The sequence below is a fragment of the Danio rerio genome, chromosome 8, assembly GCF_052040795.2.
Source record: "Danio rerio strain M-AB ecotype USA chromosome 8, GRCz13ab, whole genome shotgun sequence".
NCBI classification, from domain to species: domain Eukaryota; kingdom Metazoa; phylum Chordata; class Actinopteri; order Cypriniformes; family Danionidae; genus Danio; species Danio rerio.
The window spans coordinates 15,747,755-15,768,627 of record NC_141028.1 but is presented as its reverse complement, the minus strand read 5'-3'; the positions used below and the strand labels follow the sequence as shown (position 1 = coordinate 15,768,627).

The following is a 20,873-nucleotide window of genomic DNA, read 5'->3' as shown; positions in this document are numbered from 1 at the left end:
TCTTCCCCATTCTGATGCTTGATTTGAACTGCAGCAGATCGTCTTGACCATGTCTACATGCATAAATGCATTGAGTTGCTGCCATGTGATTGGCTGATTAGAGTTTTGGGTTAACGAGCAGTTAGACAGGTGTACCTTATAAAGTGTAAATACACATCAGTTCCTTAAAAATATAATTTGTGGAAGCTGCCCTTAGAACTGTACATAGTGGAATTTGAGTATTAGCAGGGTTGATTGTGTTATTTGCCTTTAATTGAATATTTTGTATTAGGGTTTACTTGTTTTTTATGTCACATTATGTGATGATGTTGATGAATTATGTGGTGATTCTAAAAACAAATTTCCACTTGTGGATAATAAAGAAAGCGAAGTCATTTTCTCACCAAACCTGTATGATCTTTTTTTCTTTTAAGCGGAGCACAAAAGCAGTTATTTATAGCAGAATGTCCAAACTGGCCTTTCATTAAAAGTGAATGGTGACCATGGCTGTCGGGGGATACTCTGAGTGATTAACGACTTAAACTGCAGTCAGTTTCTCACACAAAGCTATCTTGTGGTTCATACTGGAGTATTTTTATCATTCTTTTGTGAGTTTTTTTGTGTTTTGTTTTTGGAGCCTCAGAGCATATTGATTGTGTTTAAAGTGGACATGCAGATACACACATTTGGCTGTCCATGAAAGAAAAAGTCACACAGGTTTGCAATAAAGGGAGTATGAAATAGCCCTAAAAATAAAATGCTTCTCTTATTCTGCAAATGAAAAGAGATTGTCAAAATAGCAGCATCTCAATGGGACGGTTCACCCCAAGATAAAAATGACCTCATCATTTACTCTCTCTCGTGTAGTTTTAAACATGTTTGAGTTTCTTTCTTCTGTTGAGCACAAAAGAAGGCATTTTGAAGAATGCTGGTAGCTGGCACCCATTGACTTCCATTGTAGAAAAAAAACTACAATGGAGGGTGCCAGTTACCAACATTTTCCAAAATATCTTCTTTTGTGTTTAACAGGAATAAAAGAAACAGAATTGGGAACAAGTGTCCAGTAAATGAATGATGATAGACTTTCAATTTTTGGGTGAACCCCTTGAACAGTGAACAGTTCGCACAAAAATAAAAATGCAATCAAGGCCACCAAAAATGTGTATGGATAAAGCCAAGAGCGTAGGTCTGCACTTGACTTTTTTAAGATTTTAAAAACGCAAGTGAACAGCCTCAACATGTCATTAGTTTTAATGGTATAAATCCTATGTTAGAGGAGCCTGAAGGAATTCAACACGACTTCAGGCCACAAATAGGCGTCCTTTCTAGTGAAAAGATCAGCCATTTCCAGAAGGAAAACACACACACACACACTTTTGTTTACTACAAATGTCAGCCTTTGTCCAGCTCAGCAATGCGCATTCACAAGACACTTTAGTTCACAACCTCTCACATAGCACAAGCATTTTGGAAAGGTCACACGTTTCATTTTTTCAGGTGAGACATTCCTTTAAAGGAAAGATCAAGGTCAAAATAAGTAATTCTCCATTTGTACTTACAGCAATGCTTTTACTTTGGGATTCCAAGCATCACAGATTTTTGCAGTGATTAAAATCACAACTTTACAAATCAATATTGATTATTGCTATATTTAAATAGCTGTTTAAAGACCGCTTGGAAGTTCTCAGTTTTCTGGATGTACTAGGTATGAACTTAAATAAAATGTTATTCGTTTTATTCTACAATGGTCTGGTAACATTTTGTTCTAAATATCAAATAAAGATATTTTTTTAGAAAATTGGTCAGAATAATAAAGGTTTTCATTTGTTGAAATTGAAGGGTTATTGCACCAATAATTACCATATATAACCAATAATATAATAATATAATTATTTTCTTCTGTTAACTAAAACATATTTAAATATGTTAGAAAATTTAAATTTGTATTCTTTTGTGCCAAAAACAAAAATGTATATATAAACGCACACAGTTGAAGTGAAGTTGAAGTATTAGCCCCCCTGAATTATTCACCTGTTTATTTTTTTCCCCCAATTTCTGTTTAACGAAGAGAATGTTTTTTCAACATATTTCTAAACATAATAGTTTTAATAACTCATCTCTAATAACTGATTTATTTTATCTTTGCCATGATGACAGTAAATAATATTTGACTAGATGTTTTTCAAGACACTTCTATACAGCTTTAAGTGACATTTAAAGGCTTGACTAGGTTAATTAGGTAAACTAGGCAGGTTAGGGTAATTAGGCAAGTTTTTGTATAACGATGGTTTGTTCTGTAGACTATTAAAAAATACAGCTTAAAGGGGCTAATAATTTTGTTCTCCCTGTTTGTGTGTGAATGAGTGTGTGTGGATATTTCCCAGAGATGGGTTGCGGCTGGAAGGGCATCCGCTGCGTAAAAACGTGCTGTATAAGTTGGCGGATCATTTTGCTGTGGCAAACCTGGTTTAATAAAGGGACTAAGCCGAAAAGTAAAATAAATAATTGAATGAATGAATGAAAATATTTATAAAATATATATATATTACACATACAGTAAATATACAGAAATAGATAGATAGATAGAACCAATCACTAACTATATATCCAACAATTCTAACTATTTATCAACCTTTCATATTTAAATGTGTAATCATCCTCTTAACCCTTCTGCTATACTTAAGTTTTAAGTACTTTCCATTTTTCATAATGATATTTACTGATTTTAATGTTTGATCAAAAGCTTTGCCCCATAGTCCTCAATAGAAACCATGTTTTTCCTCGTAAAACTCACCTATGAAGTCATTGCTCATGCCCAGGTCATAATCCCAGACTGAGATCTCCAGGGTTTTCTTGGCGAGCTGATCATGTGGGACATCATAGGAAAACTCCTGGTTTAAAGAGGACACACATGGATTTTAGTGGAGGAAAAACAACAACATATGTGATCACAATGAGCAGAACTGTAACCCTGGACCACAAAACCAGGGTTGAATAATGAAAGCAGTAGAAAGCTTATTTATTCATTTAATGTTGAATAAATAAGCTTTATACTGATGTATGGTTTGTTATGATATGACAACATTTGACAGATTTACAACTATTACAAATCTGGTTTAAAAACAATCTAAATGCATAATAAAATCAAATTTAAAGTTTGTTTAAATCATGTTTTATCATGAGCACTGCACATTACTCGTCAGATAAATAAGTTTTTATATATTTACAGTAGAAAATTTACAAAATATATTAGCGGACCAAAATCTTTACTTAATATAATGATGATTTTTGTCATAAAAGATCAATAATTTTATTAAAAAGCAATTACTGACCCAATGGTTTGCTGCTATTGCCAAAAATACACCTGTGAAACAAGACTGTGGTCTTATTTGGCTTGGGAAGGTAAAACTGTAAGTAACCTTTTTTTTTTTCCTCACATTTTTAAAGGAAGAGTTCAATATTAATACTGTTAAAATGTTAATGCTTTCATTTTTTACTCATCTTCAAGTTATTTTAAAACTGATTAAACCTTTTACTTTCCGAAATGTTTCCAGTCTTCATTGACTTCCATAGTATTTTTCATACTATAAAGAAAGTGGTTAACCAAACAGTTACTGGTCCCAATTGACTTCTTGTTTTGTGTTCAGAAGAAAGAAATCCATTCAGGTTTCTGAGTAAAATACCCATACAAATAGCCAAATAAAAATGATACATTAAAATAATGTCTAGCATTTTCCCAGAAATCAAAACTCAAGAAGCAATTTGCACACAGTCTCTGTTCACCCACATATAAATATGAATATTAATGGATTAAACTCACTCTAAAAATAAATGTTAATTAGGTGTTGCTTGTAGCTCATGCTTCACAGGAGTTTTCTTTCCTTTTATGCTTCCGATTTGCATTGTAGGACCATTTTTAAATGTAAATGCAACTACCATTTTAAAAAGTGACTTTTACTAACAATTTTAGTAGTTTGAAACCATTTATTGTATAATGAACTGAAAACAAATATATACACATCCTAACATAGATAGAGTATATCAATTCAAGTTGTAATAGAAACAAATAATAACTTGACTTCTAGTTGATCATTTGGAAAAGTGGCAGAAGGCAGATTTTTCAGATAATCATCTGTTGAGCTATCTTAATCATCACAAATACTTCAGAAGACCTATTGGAACCTGCATGGACCCAAGATTCTCAAAGAAATCAGTCAGGTTTGGTGAAGGAAAAATCATGGTTTGGAGTTACATTGAGAATGGGGGCATGCGTGAGATCTGCAGAGTGGATGGCAACATCAACAGCCTGAGATATCCAGGCATTTGTGCTGCCCATTACTTTACAAACCACAAGAGAGGCCAAATTCTCCAGCAGGATAGCGCTCCTCATACTTCAGCCTCCACATCAAAGCTCCTAAAAGCAAAGAAGGTCGATGTGCTCTACGATTGGCCAGCCCAGTCACCAGACATGAACATTATTGAGCATGTTTGGGGTAAATAAAGGAGGAGGCATTGAAGATGAATCCAACGACTCTTGATGAACTCTGGGAGTCCTGCAGGAACGCTTTCTTTTCCATTCCAGATGACTTTATCAATAAGTTATTTAAGTCATTGCATGGAGGTGTGGATGCAGTCCTCCAAGCTCAAGCTCATACACAATATTAATTTTCCACAGCACCATGACTTTATATTCTATAATGTCCATTATTTCTGTTAAGTGACAAGACTTTAGTCAAAGCAAAGTCAGACCTTACTGTCCTAATTAAATAATTAAAAATCAAGGCATGATTATATTTAATTTTGGTAAAATAGGTGTAATCTAGAGGCCTTTGCCTTTTATATAAGCCACTTCTGATACCAAATGATCAACTAGAAGTCAAGTGATTATTTGCTGTTCCTAAAACTTACGTAGGTGACAAGACTTTTGTCACGTGGTGTATAGTAAATCCAGACAACGGAACTAAAAAAGTTTCTGCAGCTCATTACCAGGTTTACACTATAATATATATATATATATATATATATATATATATATATATATATATATATATATATATATATATATATATATATATATATATATATATATATATATATTAAGGGTGTCACAATCCTCCAAATCCTCGATTCGATTACATTTTCGATTCTAAAGTCACGGTTCGATTCGATTTTCGATTATGAATAATTAATGAATTAATAACAAATTAATTATTTGTAGCCTACTGTTTAAACTACCTGACCCGCATGTTCTTTGTTTTACCGATAAACAAATCACACAGTAAATGAATGAAGGTAAGTTACACACATAATTACCACCTGTCAATCACTTTTTATGCGGGACTCGTGAATAGGCAGTGATCTGTGTCGTTAATGGCGTCTGTAAAAAAAGGTGCACAACCAACAGGAACCAGCCAACAGTATCTGAGGTGTTCGCTAAAATGACTAAGTACAAGTGACTGAAAGATTGAAGCAGTCTACTGACCCGCTGTCTCGAGCGCATGGCTGTGTTTGTGTCTGTGTGTGAATGAGTGTGTGTGGTCACGTGATGTGCGTTTTCAGCGGTAGTGAGGAAGGAGGGCTGCTCAGAAATGCTACACGCTAGTGTGGATGTGGATCATTTTCGTTCTAAAATGCCATTTAAAAACAAAGACATATTAGTGTACACAGGGCCTGAGTGTGCAACGGGGGCGGGGCGGAGGATCGCGATGCTGGTGTTGTCTATCGGACGAACCCTAATACGCACATAGCAGAGCTTGCAAACTGTGTTTTTTGTCGACAACACGAACGTTGTCAACAAAACTCACTGGCAATCCAAAATACTTCCACACCGGCGACTTCATTGAAAGAGGAGAGGGTTTAAGCTCTGTCGACGGGTCCCCTGCGTCTGCAGTTTAACAAGCACTTCAACAAGCCTGCTTTTTTCCTGCTTGGCAAACCAATCTGATGTGCCATGGGGGCGTGGCAGCATCGACGATTCAATTTTTTGATTTGATAATCGAAATTGAGCATAAATTTCGATCGATTTCGATTTAAAATCGAAATTGTGACACCCTTAATATATATATATATATATATATATATATATATATATATATATATATATATATATATATATATATATATATATATATATATATAAGCAGAGATCAAGATCCCCTAATGTAGTTCAAAATTATAAATAAACTAAAAACCTTCATGAACCATGAGCTAATGACTACTGTTAATTAACTTTTTTTTTTCAGTGTACAATAGAACAAAGTGAAAAGGGGTTGCATGACTATGACTATATCCATATTTCCCATATTTTAGCTGTGACTATTAAACAGGGAAAACTACTAACAATGCTCTGCCTTAAATTAAAAAGAAAATCTTCTGTTGCATCATAAGTAGACTTTAAAGGGAAAGGAATTAGCATTTTATTCTTGAATTATAATCTTAATTAATTGTGCAGCCTTATGTAACCACACCTTTAATAGGAAAACCTGACCTCGTTAAACTCCGGGTTTAGAGTCTTCTTCTTCACTGTGGTTTTATATTTGGACTTCTTTCCCATGTCAGGCTGCAAAATACTGATAAAGAGACAGAGAAATAAGCAGAAATGAATCATTCCTCCGCAGTGAGAATTTTATAACTTCTAAAACATCAAAGCAAATCATTAGCCTGGTGCGTCTTCGGCTCTCCAAACATCCGCAACACAATCGAGAGAGAAAAAAACACACACACAGACAAGGCTTTAGGAGCTCATTTTAGAGCATGACGAATGTGAGTGAAAGAGAGACCTTGTGGAGCGAGATGTTGGTGGTGTTTTTGGTGATTCATTCAGTCTATTGCAGAAGGAGAGATGATAATCTCTAATTGAGGATTGATGGAATGAATGGATTGAGAGGTTGTTGGAGGACAGATGATGCATCCAACAAGGTCTGCGGCTCAGTGGAGTCATCAGTGGATTACCAATCAGGACTCATCATTTATTATTCATGGGAAATATCAACCTACACAACATGTCACACAGGAGGGAGATGGAAAGAGACATGTGTGAATGGGAAAAAACACATCAGGGTGTGATGTAAGTGATGTTTTACCATCTACACCAGTCAATGGCGAGTTGTGAAAAACAACATTTAAAAGGGTCATGAACTGCTTTTTTTTTTTTTTTTTTAAAGACTGTTCTCCAAGGTCTATTTATAAAGTTACAGTATCAGAAAGAATATATTGAGAAAGAATAGGCTATTTGATGTCCTTTTTTGAGCTCACTCATCAGAAAAGCTTGACTGTAAACTTGATTGAAAGTAAATGACAATATGTATTAGGGCTGCACAATATATATTCTTACAGCATCGATATCGCAATGTGCACATACACAATAGTCCCATCACTGGATCTGCAATGGTAATCAGCATTTTTACAGACCAAAATTTAAAAAACACTTTTGAAAACAGTCATGATTGCTTTCAACATTGACCATAAAGTTACCAAAACATTTATTATTTATGTGTGTTTTTATCATTTAATTCAGTTTAAAAATATTTGCATAGAAATTTACATTTCTAACTTTAAGGAAGATTAATTCGTCAGAATTATTAGCCCCCCTTTGACCCCCCCCCCCCTTTTTATTTCCCAAATGATATTTAGCAGAGCAAGGAAATTTTCATAGAATGTCTTATTTGTTTTATTTCTACTAGAATAAAATCCAATTTTATATAAAAAAAATAAAAAACATGTTAAGGTCAAAATTATTAGCCCCTTTAAGCAATTTTTTTTTTCAATAGTCTACAAAACAAACCGTCGTTATACAATAACTTGCCTATTTACCCTGACCTGCCTAGGTGACCTAATTAACCTAGTTTAGCCTTTAAATGTCTTTTTAAGCTGTATAAGTGTCTTGAAAAATATCTAGTCTAATATTATTTACTGTCATCATGGCAAAGATAAAAGAAATCAGTTATTGGAGATGAGATATTAAAGCAATTATGTTTAGAAATGTGTTAAAAAAAATTTCCCTTCTGTTAAACAGAAATTGGTGAAAAAATAAACCGGGGGGCTAATGATTCAGAGGGGCTAATAATTCTGACTTCATCTGCATATCCTCAATATATATGATATATATCCTCAACAGAACAAGCTTATCTCCTGTTGCCTAATTTCCCTTTATTTCCTTTTATATTTTTCTTCTATATTTCTTATATTTTTTCCTTTTATATTATTCTTCTGAGAAAATCTTATTTCTATTAGTATAGCAAGAATGAAAAACATATTTTTGTAAAAATGCAAAAACTAATAAGTTTATTAATATTAGTCCCCCTGAAGATAATATTATTTTTAAATTAGCTACAGAACAAACCCCTGTTGTTCAGTAGCTAACCTAACGTGCTAATGTAGTTAAAAGTAAAGCATTTAAATTCAACATTGAGCTGAATACTTGTTTGTTGCAAAATAACTAGTAAAATGTTATGTACTGTCATCATGGCATAGACAAATTAAATTAGCTATTAAAACTATTATGTTAAAAATGTGTTGAAGAAAATCTTCTCTCCATTAAACAGTTCTGGTGAAATATTTGATAAAGATTAAAAAAAAAAGAAAATCACAGGAGAGATAATAATTTTGTCTTATATCACTAAAATGCATTAAAGTGAATGTGTACTTTAATAAACTGTCTGAATATATATATAAAAAATTGTGTAGGATTAATTTTACAACTAGTTTCAATGAGAAATTGCTAGTAAATTTCCCAATGAATTACAATGAAACAATACGTAACATAATAAATGTGATTTTAATGAAAGGGTATATACTGTAGGGGTATATGCACAGCTAATGTGTCTTTCCATACTGATAAACTTTCGGTGAACGTTAATGTGACTTTTTAAAATTTTATAAGGTTCCTTTTACAGCATTGATGTTGTCATGTGCTTAAAATATAATCAGTTATATAGACTTCGGCATTCATTTAGTTGTTCAAGCGTAAAACGAGATTAAAAGTCATTTACACACATGTGCCATCTGTAGCAGCAGGCTGGCGCAGAAACACCATTGAAAATACTGTGGTAAAATAAATTGTCATATGTTATGCAGTGATTCTTGTACATTCTGAGACACACATTATATTGTATATCAATCAGGCAGTGGAGATTGTTTATTTTTAAAGAAAACAGACCGAAGGGTGCTTTCACATCTGTGATTTGGTTCATTTGGTCAGGACCAAGGGCAACAAATTGCAGCATTTTTCTGTCGTCTTTGGGTTCTTTTCACACCGCACTGATAGCTTTGGTCCGAACAGTTGAAAAGAACCAAAATGCAGTCATGTGACAAAATCCACATCACTTATTGGCCAGATGTTATTGAATGTATTGAAAGATGTGTGGCTGCGCCTGGAAAACAATGTTTTAATGCATAGCAAACGGTGAAGGTGCATCGCAAGACACTTCAGGAGGAGGCATGAATTATTCATTCATTCATTTATTTTCTTTTTGGCTTAGTCCCTTTATTAATCTGGGGTCGCCACAGTGGAATGAACCCCCAACTTATCCAGCATATGTTTTACGCAGTGGATGCCCTTCCAGCTGCAACCAATCACTGGAAAACATCCATACACACTCATTCACACACATAGACAGACAATTTAGCCTACCTAATTCACCTATAGCACGTCTTTGGACTGAGGGGAAAACCCCCCACAAACAAGGAGAGGACATGCAAACTCCACACAGAAATGCCAACTGACCCAGCTGAGGCTCTAACCAGCAACCTTCTTGCTGTGAGGCAATCGTGCTACCCACTGCGCCACAGGCGCTTAAGTGAATGCCCAGGCGTGAATTAATTTAGCTAAACTGAGACATAGTTATCTTCCGAAAATATTAACAACGATCCACCAGGTAATGTTTTTCCTGCTCTCTCTGTTTGAAATTGTTGGTAAAGCACTGTCAACAAATATTTTTCCTCCACATTTCATTATGCACAGCACATCGAACTACAGCAGCTGAATTAATCCAAAATTATGCAGTACTTTTTGCGGGTTGGTCTGTCTTAGTTCGGATCCTGTTCTCACCAAACGAATCGCTCCAGGGTCTGTTTGAAAGCGTACCGAGACCACCTCTTCAATGAGATCTCGGTACACTTTTTTGGTCCACTTTTGGAGCGCACTCGAGCACGATTGCTACATTCACACCTGCACAAACGAACCGCACTAAGAGGGAAAACAAACTCCAGTGTAATTCAACCAAACTAAATAAGGCAGTAAATTTAAATAACAATCCCCTGTCTTGTTTCAATCATTTTTCAGTTTCTTTCTTCTGATGAACATGTTTTCAGCTTTCTTCAAAAGATTGAAGGTTTGGAACCACTTCAGGGAGAGTAAATAAAAAGTGAGCATAATTCCATTCAAGTGTATGCTAGTAATAGTGCTTTAGTCCAATTATTCTGAACAGATGGTTTCTGAAGGACTACAGATACAGACTGTTTTTGTAACTATTGTTTTTAAAATTGGTTTCTTAATGTGAAGGGCTGTGCAAAAGCAACATTACACTTGCATTCATGCTGTTAGATTCCATTAAACGACAACTGCGTAATATTGACAGATTATTATTTAACAGCACTGTGTGTTTGGTGCCAGAAATGATTTACCACTGGATGATCACCACTGGACTAATGAGTCGCTGTTGAAGCTAATAACAGATGCTTGAATGCTGACTCGATACAAAATGAGACCATCTTTAGCTATCAATTGACTGGTAGAGCACATGTCGAAGTATTAATCAGAAACGAATCAGTAGCTTTACCTAATGACTTTTTAGTCAGAATATTAATGATGTTTTATTTCTGTGTGACAAGCTTTATGTCACTGACAGGATGATTTTGCGTTTCTAATGGTTTTTTAATGTGATCCCATTCGTTTTGTATGTTATGTCCTGTGAGAAGTGCTGTATATAAATTAATCTGTAAAGAGTCAGAACATTTAAACACGGTTGTTTATATATTTATATGTAAGAGCAGCTTCCTGCTTACTGGGAACCACATTTTACAGTGCCAGGATGATCTCACTGTTACACTGTGGGGTATTTGGGAAGGTATAATTTATTTATGAACCCAAAAGTATACTTTGGTGTTCTGTGTATGTTAGGGTATGCATACAGTGTATATGGTGTGAAATTCATCAGTAGCACAGTATGTAAATATTTTATGCGAGGGCCTAACTTTAAAGAACAAATATAATTTGCATTGGAGATTAAATAAATACTACAACAACAAGGCTGCTCCCTTCAGGATTTTCTTTAGGCCAATTTGAAGTCTTCCTCATAGCATTATTAATAGGGGATGTTCTAATTTTCCTGACATTAATCATTTTATTCATCAAGGATGCATTAAACTGATGAAAAGCAACAATAAAGGCTGTCATTTTATACAGAATAACCTACAAATTATATGTACAAATTATTACAAAATACAAATTATTATAAAATACAAAGAAATGTTCCTGCTAAAACTAGGTTACTGCTAAAATATATTCAAATGCAAACAATTATTTCACAAAATAAATTCTTGATAAATTTTTGATCAAAGAAATGTAGTCTTGGTTAGCAGGAGAAACACAAAAATAAAACGTTTTGATTAACTTTTTAACTGAAGTACACAATTTATATCATTTCAATTTATTTATTTTTTATCCATATTAAGTCAGGCTTAAAAAAACAATATTCAAAACAAATTATATGTTTATAGACTGGATAGTGGTTAATGTTAAAGTAAATTGTTCAAAAGTTACTTAATAAAGATGTATTACTTGTATCTCACCATGCAATTCAAGCATTATTATTATTTTTACTCAAGAGTATAAACTTGCATGATGGCAAACATGTCTGATTTGACAGCAGGTGTGTGTCTTTTGTTGTCAAAATGAAATTGGTTCCATGAGATAAGCAAATTAACAGATCCCCAATCAATTATTTAGAAGTGATTATCAGCCGTTTGTAACTGGTAGTTAATCAATCAGAGCACCTCTACACCTATTTTTTTTTTTTTTTGTGAGATTAGTCCCGGACTATAAGCAGAATCTGGCAAATTGTCAAAATTGTCATAACACTGTTTGCGGTTTGTTCAAACTACTTATTTAGAAAAAAGGTAAATTAACATAATTCTTTTTTTTAAACTTAAATTTGTAAAAACTAGTCTGTTTCAACTTAATTCCCTCATGTTGCCTCAACATAAATTGATTGTGTGAAACCCAGCATTTTTACAGTGCTTGATATGGATAGGAAAAATTAGAAATATCTTACCCAATGCAAATTTTTTTAATGATGGACGAACGTCTTGCGGGTATAAATGTGATTGACAAAACTCGAGTTTGAATTTATTTTTAATGTGCGAAAATTCAGACCAAATCGATGAACTCAGAGTGCAATAAACTTTACCAATCCCATTCCTCACTTTCTCTCTCTCCAATGAAGCTTCCTTCTTTTCCAGCCTCTATTCTATAGTATTAAAGGCAAAAAAAAAAAAAAACACCACAAATGTATCTGTCAAAACATACATACATTTTCAATAGGTAAATACAAGTTTCACTCAAAAAAAAAAAAAAAATTTACTGTTTAAACTACTTATTTAAAATGAGTTGAAACAACACAATTCTAACTGTGCGCTTACATCGAAAGTGGTGAGAGCATCAAAGTAGCCGAAAGTCATTTATTTTCAACGGGAACCAGTGGTGAAAGGTGAGGAGCAGCAGCATGGCACATCTTCGCCGGTGTGGGCATCCTGGAGAGTTGAAATCAAGTCAACTTTATGGTAATGAGCTATGACGCGCTTCGGTGGCAACCAATCGGTAAAGTCTTAATCGAATACGCGGCTGGCGAGAAGTGCGATATGCACATCAATATAGCAGCTTTTTTTATGACACTGTATAACAAAAATTTTAATTTTCACAGTGTTGTGACGGTTGGGTTTAGGGTTGGGGAGGGGGTAGGTGTTAAATAAATACAATTTATTGGGTAATTTAATAAATAGCATAAATAATATTCAGTACAACAACTGTTTTTACATTACTGTGATGGTTGGGTTTAGGGTTGGGGTAGGGTTAGACATTAATAAAATACAATAAATGGGAAATTTAATAAATATAACAAATAATTCTTATTAACTTCTGGCCACAACCGTATCCGATCTAGCAACAATCCCAACAATCAGAATGTAGTCCACCGCTTGAGAGGACCAAAGAACACAGTCACTGTAAACTTTGGATTTGATCAAAGTTGTTCCCAAGGGTTTGATTATTGTGGTCACTTAATTTCCAATTATTTACGATGTTTTCTAATAGGGGCATACATTAAAAAAGTAACTGCCCAGTTACCGATGAGCATTAATGTTGTGCATTTTTTTTTCTTTAAAAAAGCAGAAATCTCATGCAACAATACAAAACAGTATTGCTGCTTCAGAATATTTCAGACATACGGACACATATTGTATAAGTGGAGCAAAGCCACACCACACGCAACAACTTGATCTTCCATTGTTGAGTTAAATGAATTTGGTAAAAAGCGTGCAACATTTTCACGCTAGAAAGCGTGTTTTTATGCAGGAATATAAGTGATTTGATGATATGCAGCAACAGCCCCTTTAAATACGAGATCAATGTAGTGAATTTTGATGTTCTTGTCAGGAGGGGGTCATTTGGTGATTTCCAAAAATCTAGTTCATATTATTAAACCATTACAATTACCATATTTTATCAATAACCTACAGAAGAAAAAAAATAGTAGTTAATAGTTATATTAAAAAAAGCAACATGCAAATAAAATTGCGTTGTATTAAAGACACAGCATATTGATTTAATAGCACCAGGTTAAACTTTCTGGCACCTTTACAACACTGACCTACATCAAAAATAAATACAGGCCACAACTGAAAATGGAGGATGGTCTCTGAGTAACGATCTTTAAAATTACATGATGAATAGACTTGGGCCTTTTGGTATATGTGCGCCGTTGTGTGCAAGGTTCATTTATTTCATAACCGTCTCAGAGGATATTGGGGGTCGCGAGTCACTGGCATTGTAGTTTTGGGGTTCATGTGCTGTAACGTTTAGGAAGCCCTGATATCCCTGACACTACGAAGAAACTGCAATTTAGAAGATAAAACCATAGAGCATCGCTGAAATCCATAATATGGGGAAATTTCCTCAAAAAGCTTAATTTCTTTTTTAACGAAGAAAGCAAACAGGAAAATCTTGGATGACATGGGGGTGAGAAAATCATCAGGAAATTTGTATTTTGGAAGCGAACTGATCCTTTCAATTAAAAGTTGACTAATGCTAAGCATGCTTATATATTAGATGCTATTACGTTAAGCACGAGGCGCATGATGTCCTTCTCAAGAAGAGCTCCAGCAAGGTTTATTCCTGACACCATGGGGCTCACTTCAGATCTAGCCCTAAGGAGACTGTCGTCATCTGGGTAATTAAAAGAATATGTGTCGTCTGGGAAGAGCCTGTCCACAATGACAAACGTCAGTCATGAATGAAAGGAGGAATTTGGCATGGATAGAATGTAGACGCCTACGACAAGACAGGCTTGAATATTGGATGCTGCATAGTGAGAGCAAATCTGGAATAATAATAATGACATTTTCAATATGTTCACCCCCCAGTCTACCGAGTCCTAGACGTATAGACTTACATTGTATCCTGCAGCAAATTCATATCTGGCAGGGTAAAACAACAACAACAACACATTTGACATAATATTTATATATACTAAAGCTGAAGTGTCATTTGTAATTTGTCCAAGATGCACAGTACTAGTATCTAATTATTATTCTTTATCTCAAACAGCAGCAATGGGTAAATGCATGCTCTGTGAAATGTTTTAACCTTCAGTGCAATGCAAGTTGTTTTGTTTTTGACAAATGCATTAAAATAACTTCACCAAAATCGCTATTAACTAGATAAGTGCACAAGTACGCTTACTACTACTTTATAAAAACTCACATCAGAAGTAATACACAGATGGTTTACACATTCCTAAATACCTACTGCACAGAATTAGAAATACATAATATCTATTGACGCTTAATATTCAAAGAATTATGGGGAAGAGGTGGTGTTGTAGGTTACATGGCAACATGCATGTACTTAGTATGATGTCAAAAAAGTCAAAATATTTGTAATGTGTCTGAAAAACATATTTATTTATAAACTAAGTTGGCCACTTTAATAGGTACACCTTACTAGTACTAGGTTGGATTCCCTGCTGTGTCACAATGCTCAATTGGTACCAATGGGCCCATAGTGTGCCAAGAAAATATCCCCCACACCATTACACCACTATCACCTGCCTGAACCATTGATATAAGACAAGATGAATCAATGCTGTTGGATCCATGCAATTTTTTGTTGATGCCAAATTGTGACATCTAAATGTCGCAAACAGAAATGGAGACTCATCAGACCAGGCAACGTTTTTCCAATCTTCTATTGTCCAATTTTAGTGAGCCTGTGTGAGTTGTAGTCTCAGTTTCCTGTTCTTAGCTGACAGGAGTGGCACCTGGTGTGGTCTTCTGCTGCTGTAGTCCACCTGCCTCAAAGCTGGACGTGTTGTGCATTCAGAGATGCTCTTCTGCATATTTCGGTTGTAACAAGTGGTTATTTGAGTTACTGCAGCCTTTCTATCAACTGGAACCTGTCTGGCCATTCTCCTCTGACCTCTGGCATCAACAAGGCACTTGCTCCCACAGAACTGCCACTCACTAGATATTTTCTCTTTTCCAGACCATTCTCTGTAAACCCTAGAGAAAATTGTGCGTGAAAATCCCAGTAGATCGGCAGTTTCTGAATTACTCAGACCAGTCAGTCATGGCAACCATGCCACATTCAAAGTCACTTAAATAACCTTTCTTCCTCATTCTAATGCTTGGTTTGAACTGCAGCAGATCGTCTTGACCATGTCTAAATGCCTAAATGTGATGAGTAGCTGCCATGTGATTGGCTGATTAGAAATCTGCATTACAAGCAGTTGGACAGGTGTAGCTGATAAAGTGGCCGGTGAGTGTACAGTGTTTATTTAACTATTAATACATTAAAAAATGTATTTTTTTACACTTAAATTTAAAGGAACTGTTTTTCATTTTATTTTATAAATCAATTTTTTTCTAGTGGTTGCAATTCTGAATTTTCAGTCTTTGCTGATGCACAATACTTTCGAGATTATACTACAAATAAGATAACATTTAAATTATATGCTTTGGTGCTTAAGAAACATTACTTTAATAAATTAAAAAGTAAAAACTAATTTAAATTTTTTTACATTTACATTAGTAAAAAAAAGTATGAAAACAAACAGAAACAAACGTTCCTGGAGGACCACCAGCTCTGCACATTTCCATGTCTCCATAACCAAACACATCTGACTCAGACATCAGCTCATTAGCAGAGACTGAAAGACCTGTAATGGGTGTGACAGAGAAAGGAGACATCCAAAACATGCAGTGTTGGTGGGCCTCTAGAAACGTGGTTGAGAAACACTGGTTTAAACCATAAAACTCTCCCTTTTTCAAAATTTGATGATCAGAAAGAAACGATCAAAAGAAATCTATTTATTTGAAATACAAACTCATTGTAACTTGGGCACACTTCATAATAAGATTTCATTAGTTAATGTATTTCCTAACACAAACTAATTATGAGCAAAACTTGTACAGCACTCATTAATCATAGTTTAACTTTTAATAGTGCATTATTAACATTCAAATTAATGCTTGTTAGCATTAGTTAATGCAGCATGTTAACATGAACTAACAATGAACAACTGTATTTTCATCAACTAACATGAACAAATACTGTAATCAATGTGTAGTTCATTGTTTCTTCATGTTAATGAATGGATAACCAATATTAACTAATACGACCTTATTGTAAAGTGTCACCTTTTTCTTTTGATCAATTCAAAGCATCCTTGAATACAAGTGTTAGTTACTTTTTGAAAACAAAACTGTTGAATGAAAGACTGTATATGTAAAAGCTTTTATGTATTATTCACTTTTTTCTGTCAATGTGTGAACAGCATGTAGCGTTCCCTGATTTCCTAGGTTGTCTACAAAGCTCTGGCTGATTATTATGTAAAGGACTTGGGGCGTTTTTACCAGGAAAAAAAAGATCAAAAAGGATGTGACATTTATATGTGTCAGAATGAAGAAGAGGTTTTCTGGAGCGCATAAAACGAATGCTTCTAATGTTCAAGATAATGCCAAAAAAGCTATTCTGCACTGTATGTAATGTCAATGTGTCAGGCAAAGAAAAGGGTTAACTTCAAACTACAGCCTTACTATAGCCAGATCTATATAGTCTCAAATACATCTTATAATTATCATTAAATACCATTATAATGTAACTTTAAGGACCTTATCTTTTGTCAACACTCCAGTGAGCTACAGAGCTTGTGCAAATATGTATATCAATATGATATGCTTTCTTTCTTTACTTATCTCTACTGTTCTAATTTGTTGAACAAGACAACAGCACATATTTTCATATTCATAAAAACCCCCTCAGAAGCTCTGAAAAACATAGATGTTTATTAGAAATACATTGCTGCAAAGGTATTTGCATCTCTTTTTTTAATTACTTTCAATCAAAGAATAAACCTGTGCATGAGTATGAACATAAACAGTTCACCTAATGGCCACCAATGTGGCTAAAGACATGGATTTCAGAAGCAAGCGCCATTCACACCACCAGCGACACAAAGCAAAAACAATCCATTCATTTTAATGGAAAGCTAGCAATGTTCAGCCAACTTCAGCTACACGATTGACTATAGCGGTCATTGGTGACCAAATCAATGTTATTATAGTTAATGGAAATTAATGAAAAAACGAAAATTAGAATTGTAAAAAAATTTTTTGTTAAATAAAATAAAAATGAAAGTTTTTAAAGTTTTAGTTTTTAAAAAAACCAGAAGTAACTGCAACTATTATGCACATACAAAACTAAAATTATAGCAAAAACGTCCTTCGTTTTGGCCTTTGTAAATGTATTTAATACATTCTGTAAGCCTTTTAGAATTAAATCCATTTACTCCTTGCTGCCAGGTGTGTGACCGTATGGCACTCCAGAGTCTGTAATCCTGATGCCATTCACCAGATCAAGCCAGTCCCCCTCCAGTCACCCTCGCTCTTGCTACCGCATCAAAAACAACGACTGCACATGACAGCAGCATGGTGACTACATTAAATACAACCCGAGCACACACTTAAGAATATACATTTAACAGATTTATGCCCAATAATGGGTTTTATTTTTGTATTATTGATCTTGAACGAATTGTTCTTTTTAAGCGGTTCTTCTAAGTGAATCAGTTAAACCAATTGACCTAATGAAACTAAATCATTTGAAATGATTCTAGTCTCCAGTTACGTTCAGCACTTATCCACAAACAACTTACTTTTTATAATGCCTGATACCCCCTGTGACTCAAAATAAACCAATATATACAGGGTTATTCAGTTATTAGAACAGTACACTGAGATCAGTTTTGAGAAGCGGTGAACTGCTGATACTTTGCATGCGTCATTTAGTGAACCGAACACAAACAGTACATGACAGCCTGCTGTGACTGAACTAAACTTGAACAACTGTAGCGCAGGTAAACCAAGGGCTTAAATGATAGGATTTGGCAAAACCTACGTTTATTTCATAACAGAAAGTCGTAATAGAATTTAAATAAGTGAATTAAGCGTCAGTTGGTTTGCAAAACATAATTGTAAGAAACTTTTCAGATCATGGTGATGTTTTCACTGACTAAAAATTATGATTGCTGACTACATATTTTTGATATGCTGCGTCCAAACATGGGAAGACTGTCACAAAAGATCCGGTTCGCCTTAAAGATCCAAACTTCCCATCACTACTGTGTATCTAACCTCAGAAGCACCCTTGTACATATATTTTACTTGGGATGGGTAGATGGTAGAGTTCTTGTGTCCAAAAAAGTAGCCTAGCTTTGGTTGAGTTTTTATTATACAGTATTTATTCTAATTATTAAGAATTTTGCACCTAACAAATATTATAATTTACAAAAAAAACTAAAACTAACAATACAAACTAATAAAAACTAAACTAAAACTAATTAAAAATGTAAAATTTCAAAATATAAAATAAGTAAATCATAAATAACAAAAATAAGTAAATCAACCTGAAAACTAATTAAAACTAACTGAATTTGAAAACAAGAAGTCAAAACAAAATAAAAACTAAAACTTATGAAAATTTAAAAACTAACATAACCTTGGACCAAATGTGGGTGTGTCCAGTGATAAAGCTGACACAAATTTATGCAAACCAGTAATGACTTTTACAAGCAACAGTGCTGTAGACAATCACAGACTGGAGTTTACCATAGATAAATAGCCACAATGGCAATAAGCCCATTTTTTTCTGGTTCGAGTTCTGACTGGGTCAGTTGGCATTTTTTTGTGGGGTTTGCATGTTCTCCCCATGTTCGTGTGGATTTCCTCCAGGTGCTCTGATTTTCCCCACAATCCAAAGACATCGGTATAGATGAATTCAATAAACTAAATTGGCCGTAGTGTATGTAGTGTGTGTGTGTGTGTGTGTCTTTACCAGTATTGGGTTGTGGCTGGAAGAGAATCCTCTGTGTAAAGCATACGCTGTGTAGAATTGTTGGCAGTTCATTCCACACCTCTAAAATGAAAATGAATGAATGAATCTTCGTAACTAAACTCAAAATAAACCCAACTATTGGGTTAAAAAGTTAAATTTAAGTTTAATTGGAAAAAAAACAACCATTGACCCCACATTAGGTTTGTCCATATTTGACCCTACAATTGTTTTTAGAGTATAGCATCTTAAATCATCATCCAGGGCAAAACACAGCTACAAAGTCATTGGCAGTATTAAAGGCGCATCATGCATACAGCCCATTTGATGTTTGTTCAACAAATTAAGTATATATTACAACCTCTTTGGATGCAATATGAATTATTTTTGGAATTATACCATTAGTAAGTCAAACAGACAGTCCCTCTACTTACGAACACCATTGCTTGAGTCAATGTTGCAGTGTTGGGATGCATAAATCTCTTTAACAACATCTCTAAAAGCACCACAGAGACCTAGTGTTGACATGCTATAGTTGATTCTGCACAACAAGCTTAGATACGAGAATGTATTCCTGAATTTAGAAAACGACACACTCCAGCTTTAATTCGCACCTGCATCCATGAATTAGCCACTAATTACATTATGACTTGATCGCTTCAGCAATTAGTGGAAAACGTACATTCAGGACGTCTGCGCTTTGGCGACAAGCGTTTAAATGCACATTCAAACGCGAGCCTAAATGTCTTGACATCGCAACAAGTTCAGATGAAAGCGGAACTATTGAAATTGTGTCCCGTGTAATGACATTAATTAGAGCATGTGCAATAATATCTGCATTCCCTTGTCTGTTCTAATTATGTGGTGATGCCGTGGGCCAGATGAAAATAGAGCTGAACTCTACGGGGTCTCATTCATAATCATTGCATACACACACACATTGTGAAAAGTGGGGGCACATCTAAATCTCATCAGCCTCTAAATACACATTAGAAATACCATCAGTTTTTAAAGCCTAGTTGCCACAAACACACTCAAGCGATAAAGAACTTGAAAGCACAAACCTGAACTTTCCAGTAAGTGAAGTGACAGATATGGTGTGAATATTAAAAGAGCTTTTTTTTGGGGGCAGAGACAGCTTTTCTTCTCTTCTGTTGTTCATGTCTTGGCTCCTCAGGAAGTTTAATTTCTGTCAGCGGCTCAGCAAAACTGTGCCAAGCGTGTTTGAGTTATGAATATTAATTATTTTATGTGATGTTCGCTCTAACTGGTTTGCTTAAAGGCAAATCGC

General features: G+C 34.6%; 1 protein-coding gene across 7 annotated transcripts in view; it reads right to left on the bottom strand.

The window, feature by feature from the left end:
* Window positions 1-20,873, bottom strand: part of doc2g (double C2-like domains, gamma) — a 170,529-nt gene that overhangs the window by 13,317 nt on the left and 136,339 nt on the right. For all 7 annotated transcript variants that reach the window (XM_087262535.1, XM_087262534.1, XM_087262536.1 and 4 more), the window contains 2 exon segments: window positions 6,467-6,548; window positions 2,774-2,870 (listed from right to left, as the gene is read on the bottom strand). In XM_087262535.1, coding sequence (XP_087118661.1) covers window positions 2,774-2,870; window positions 6,467-6,548 — 179 coding nt within the window.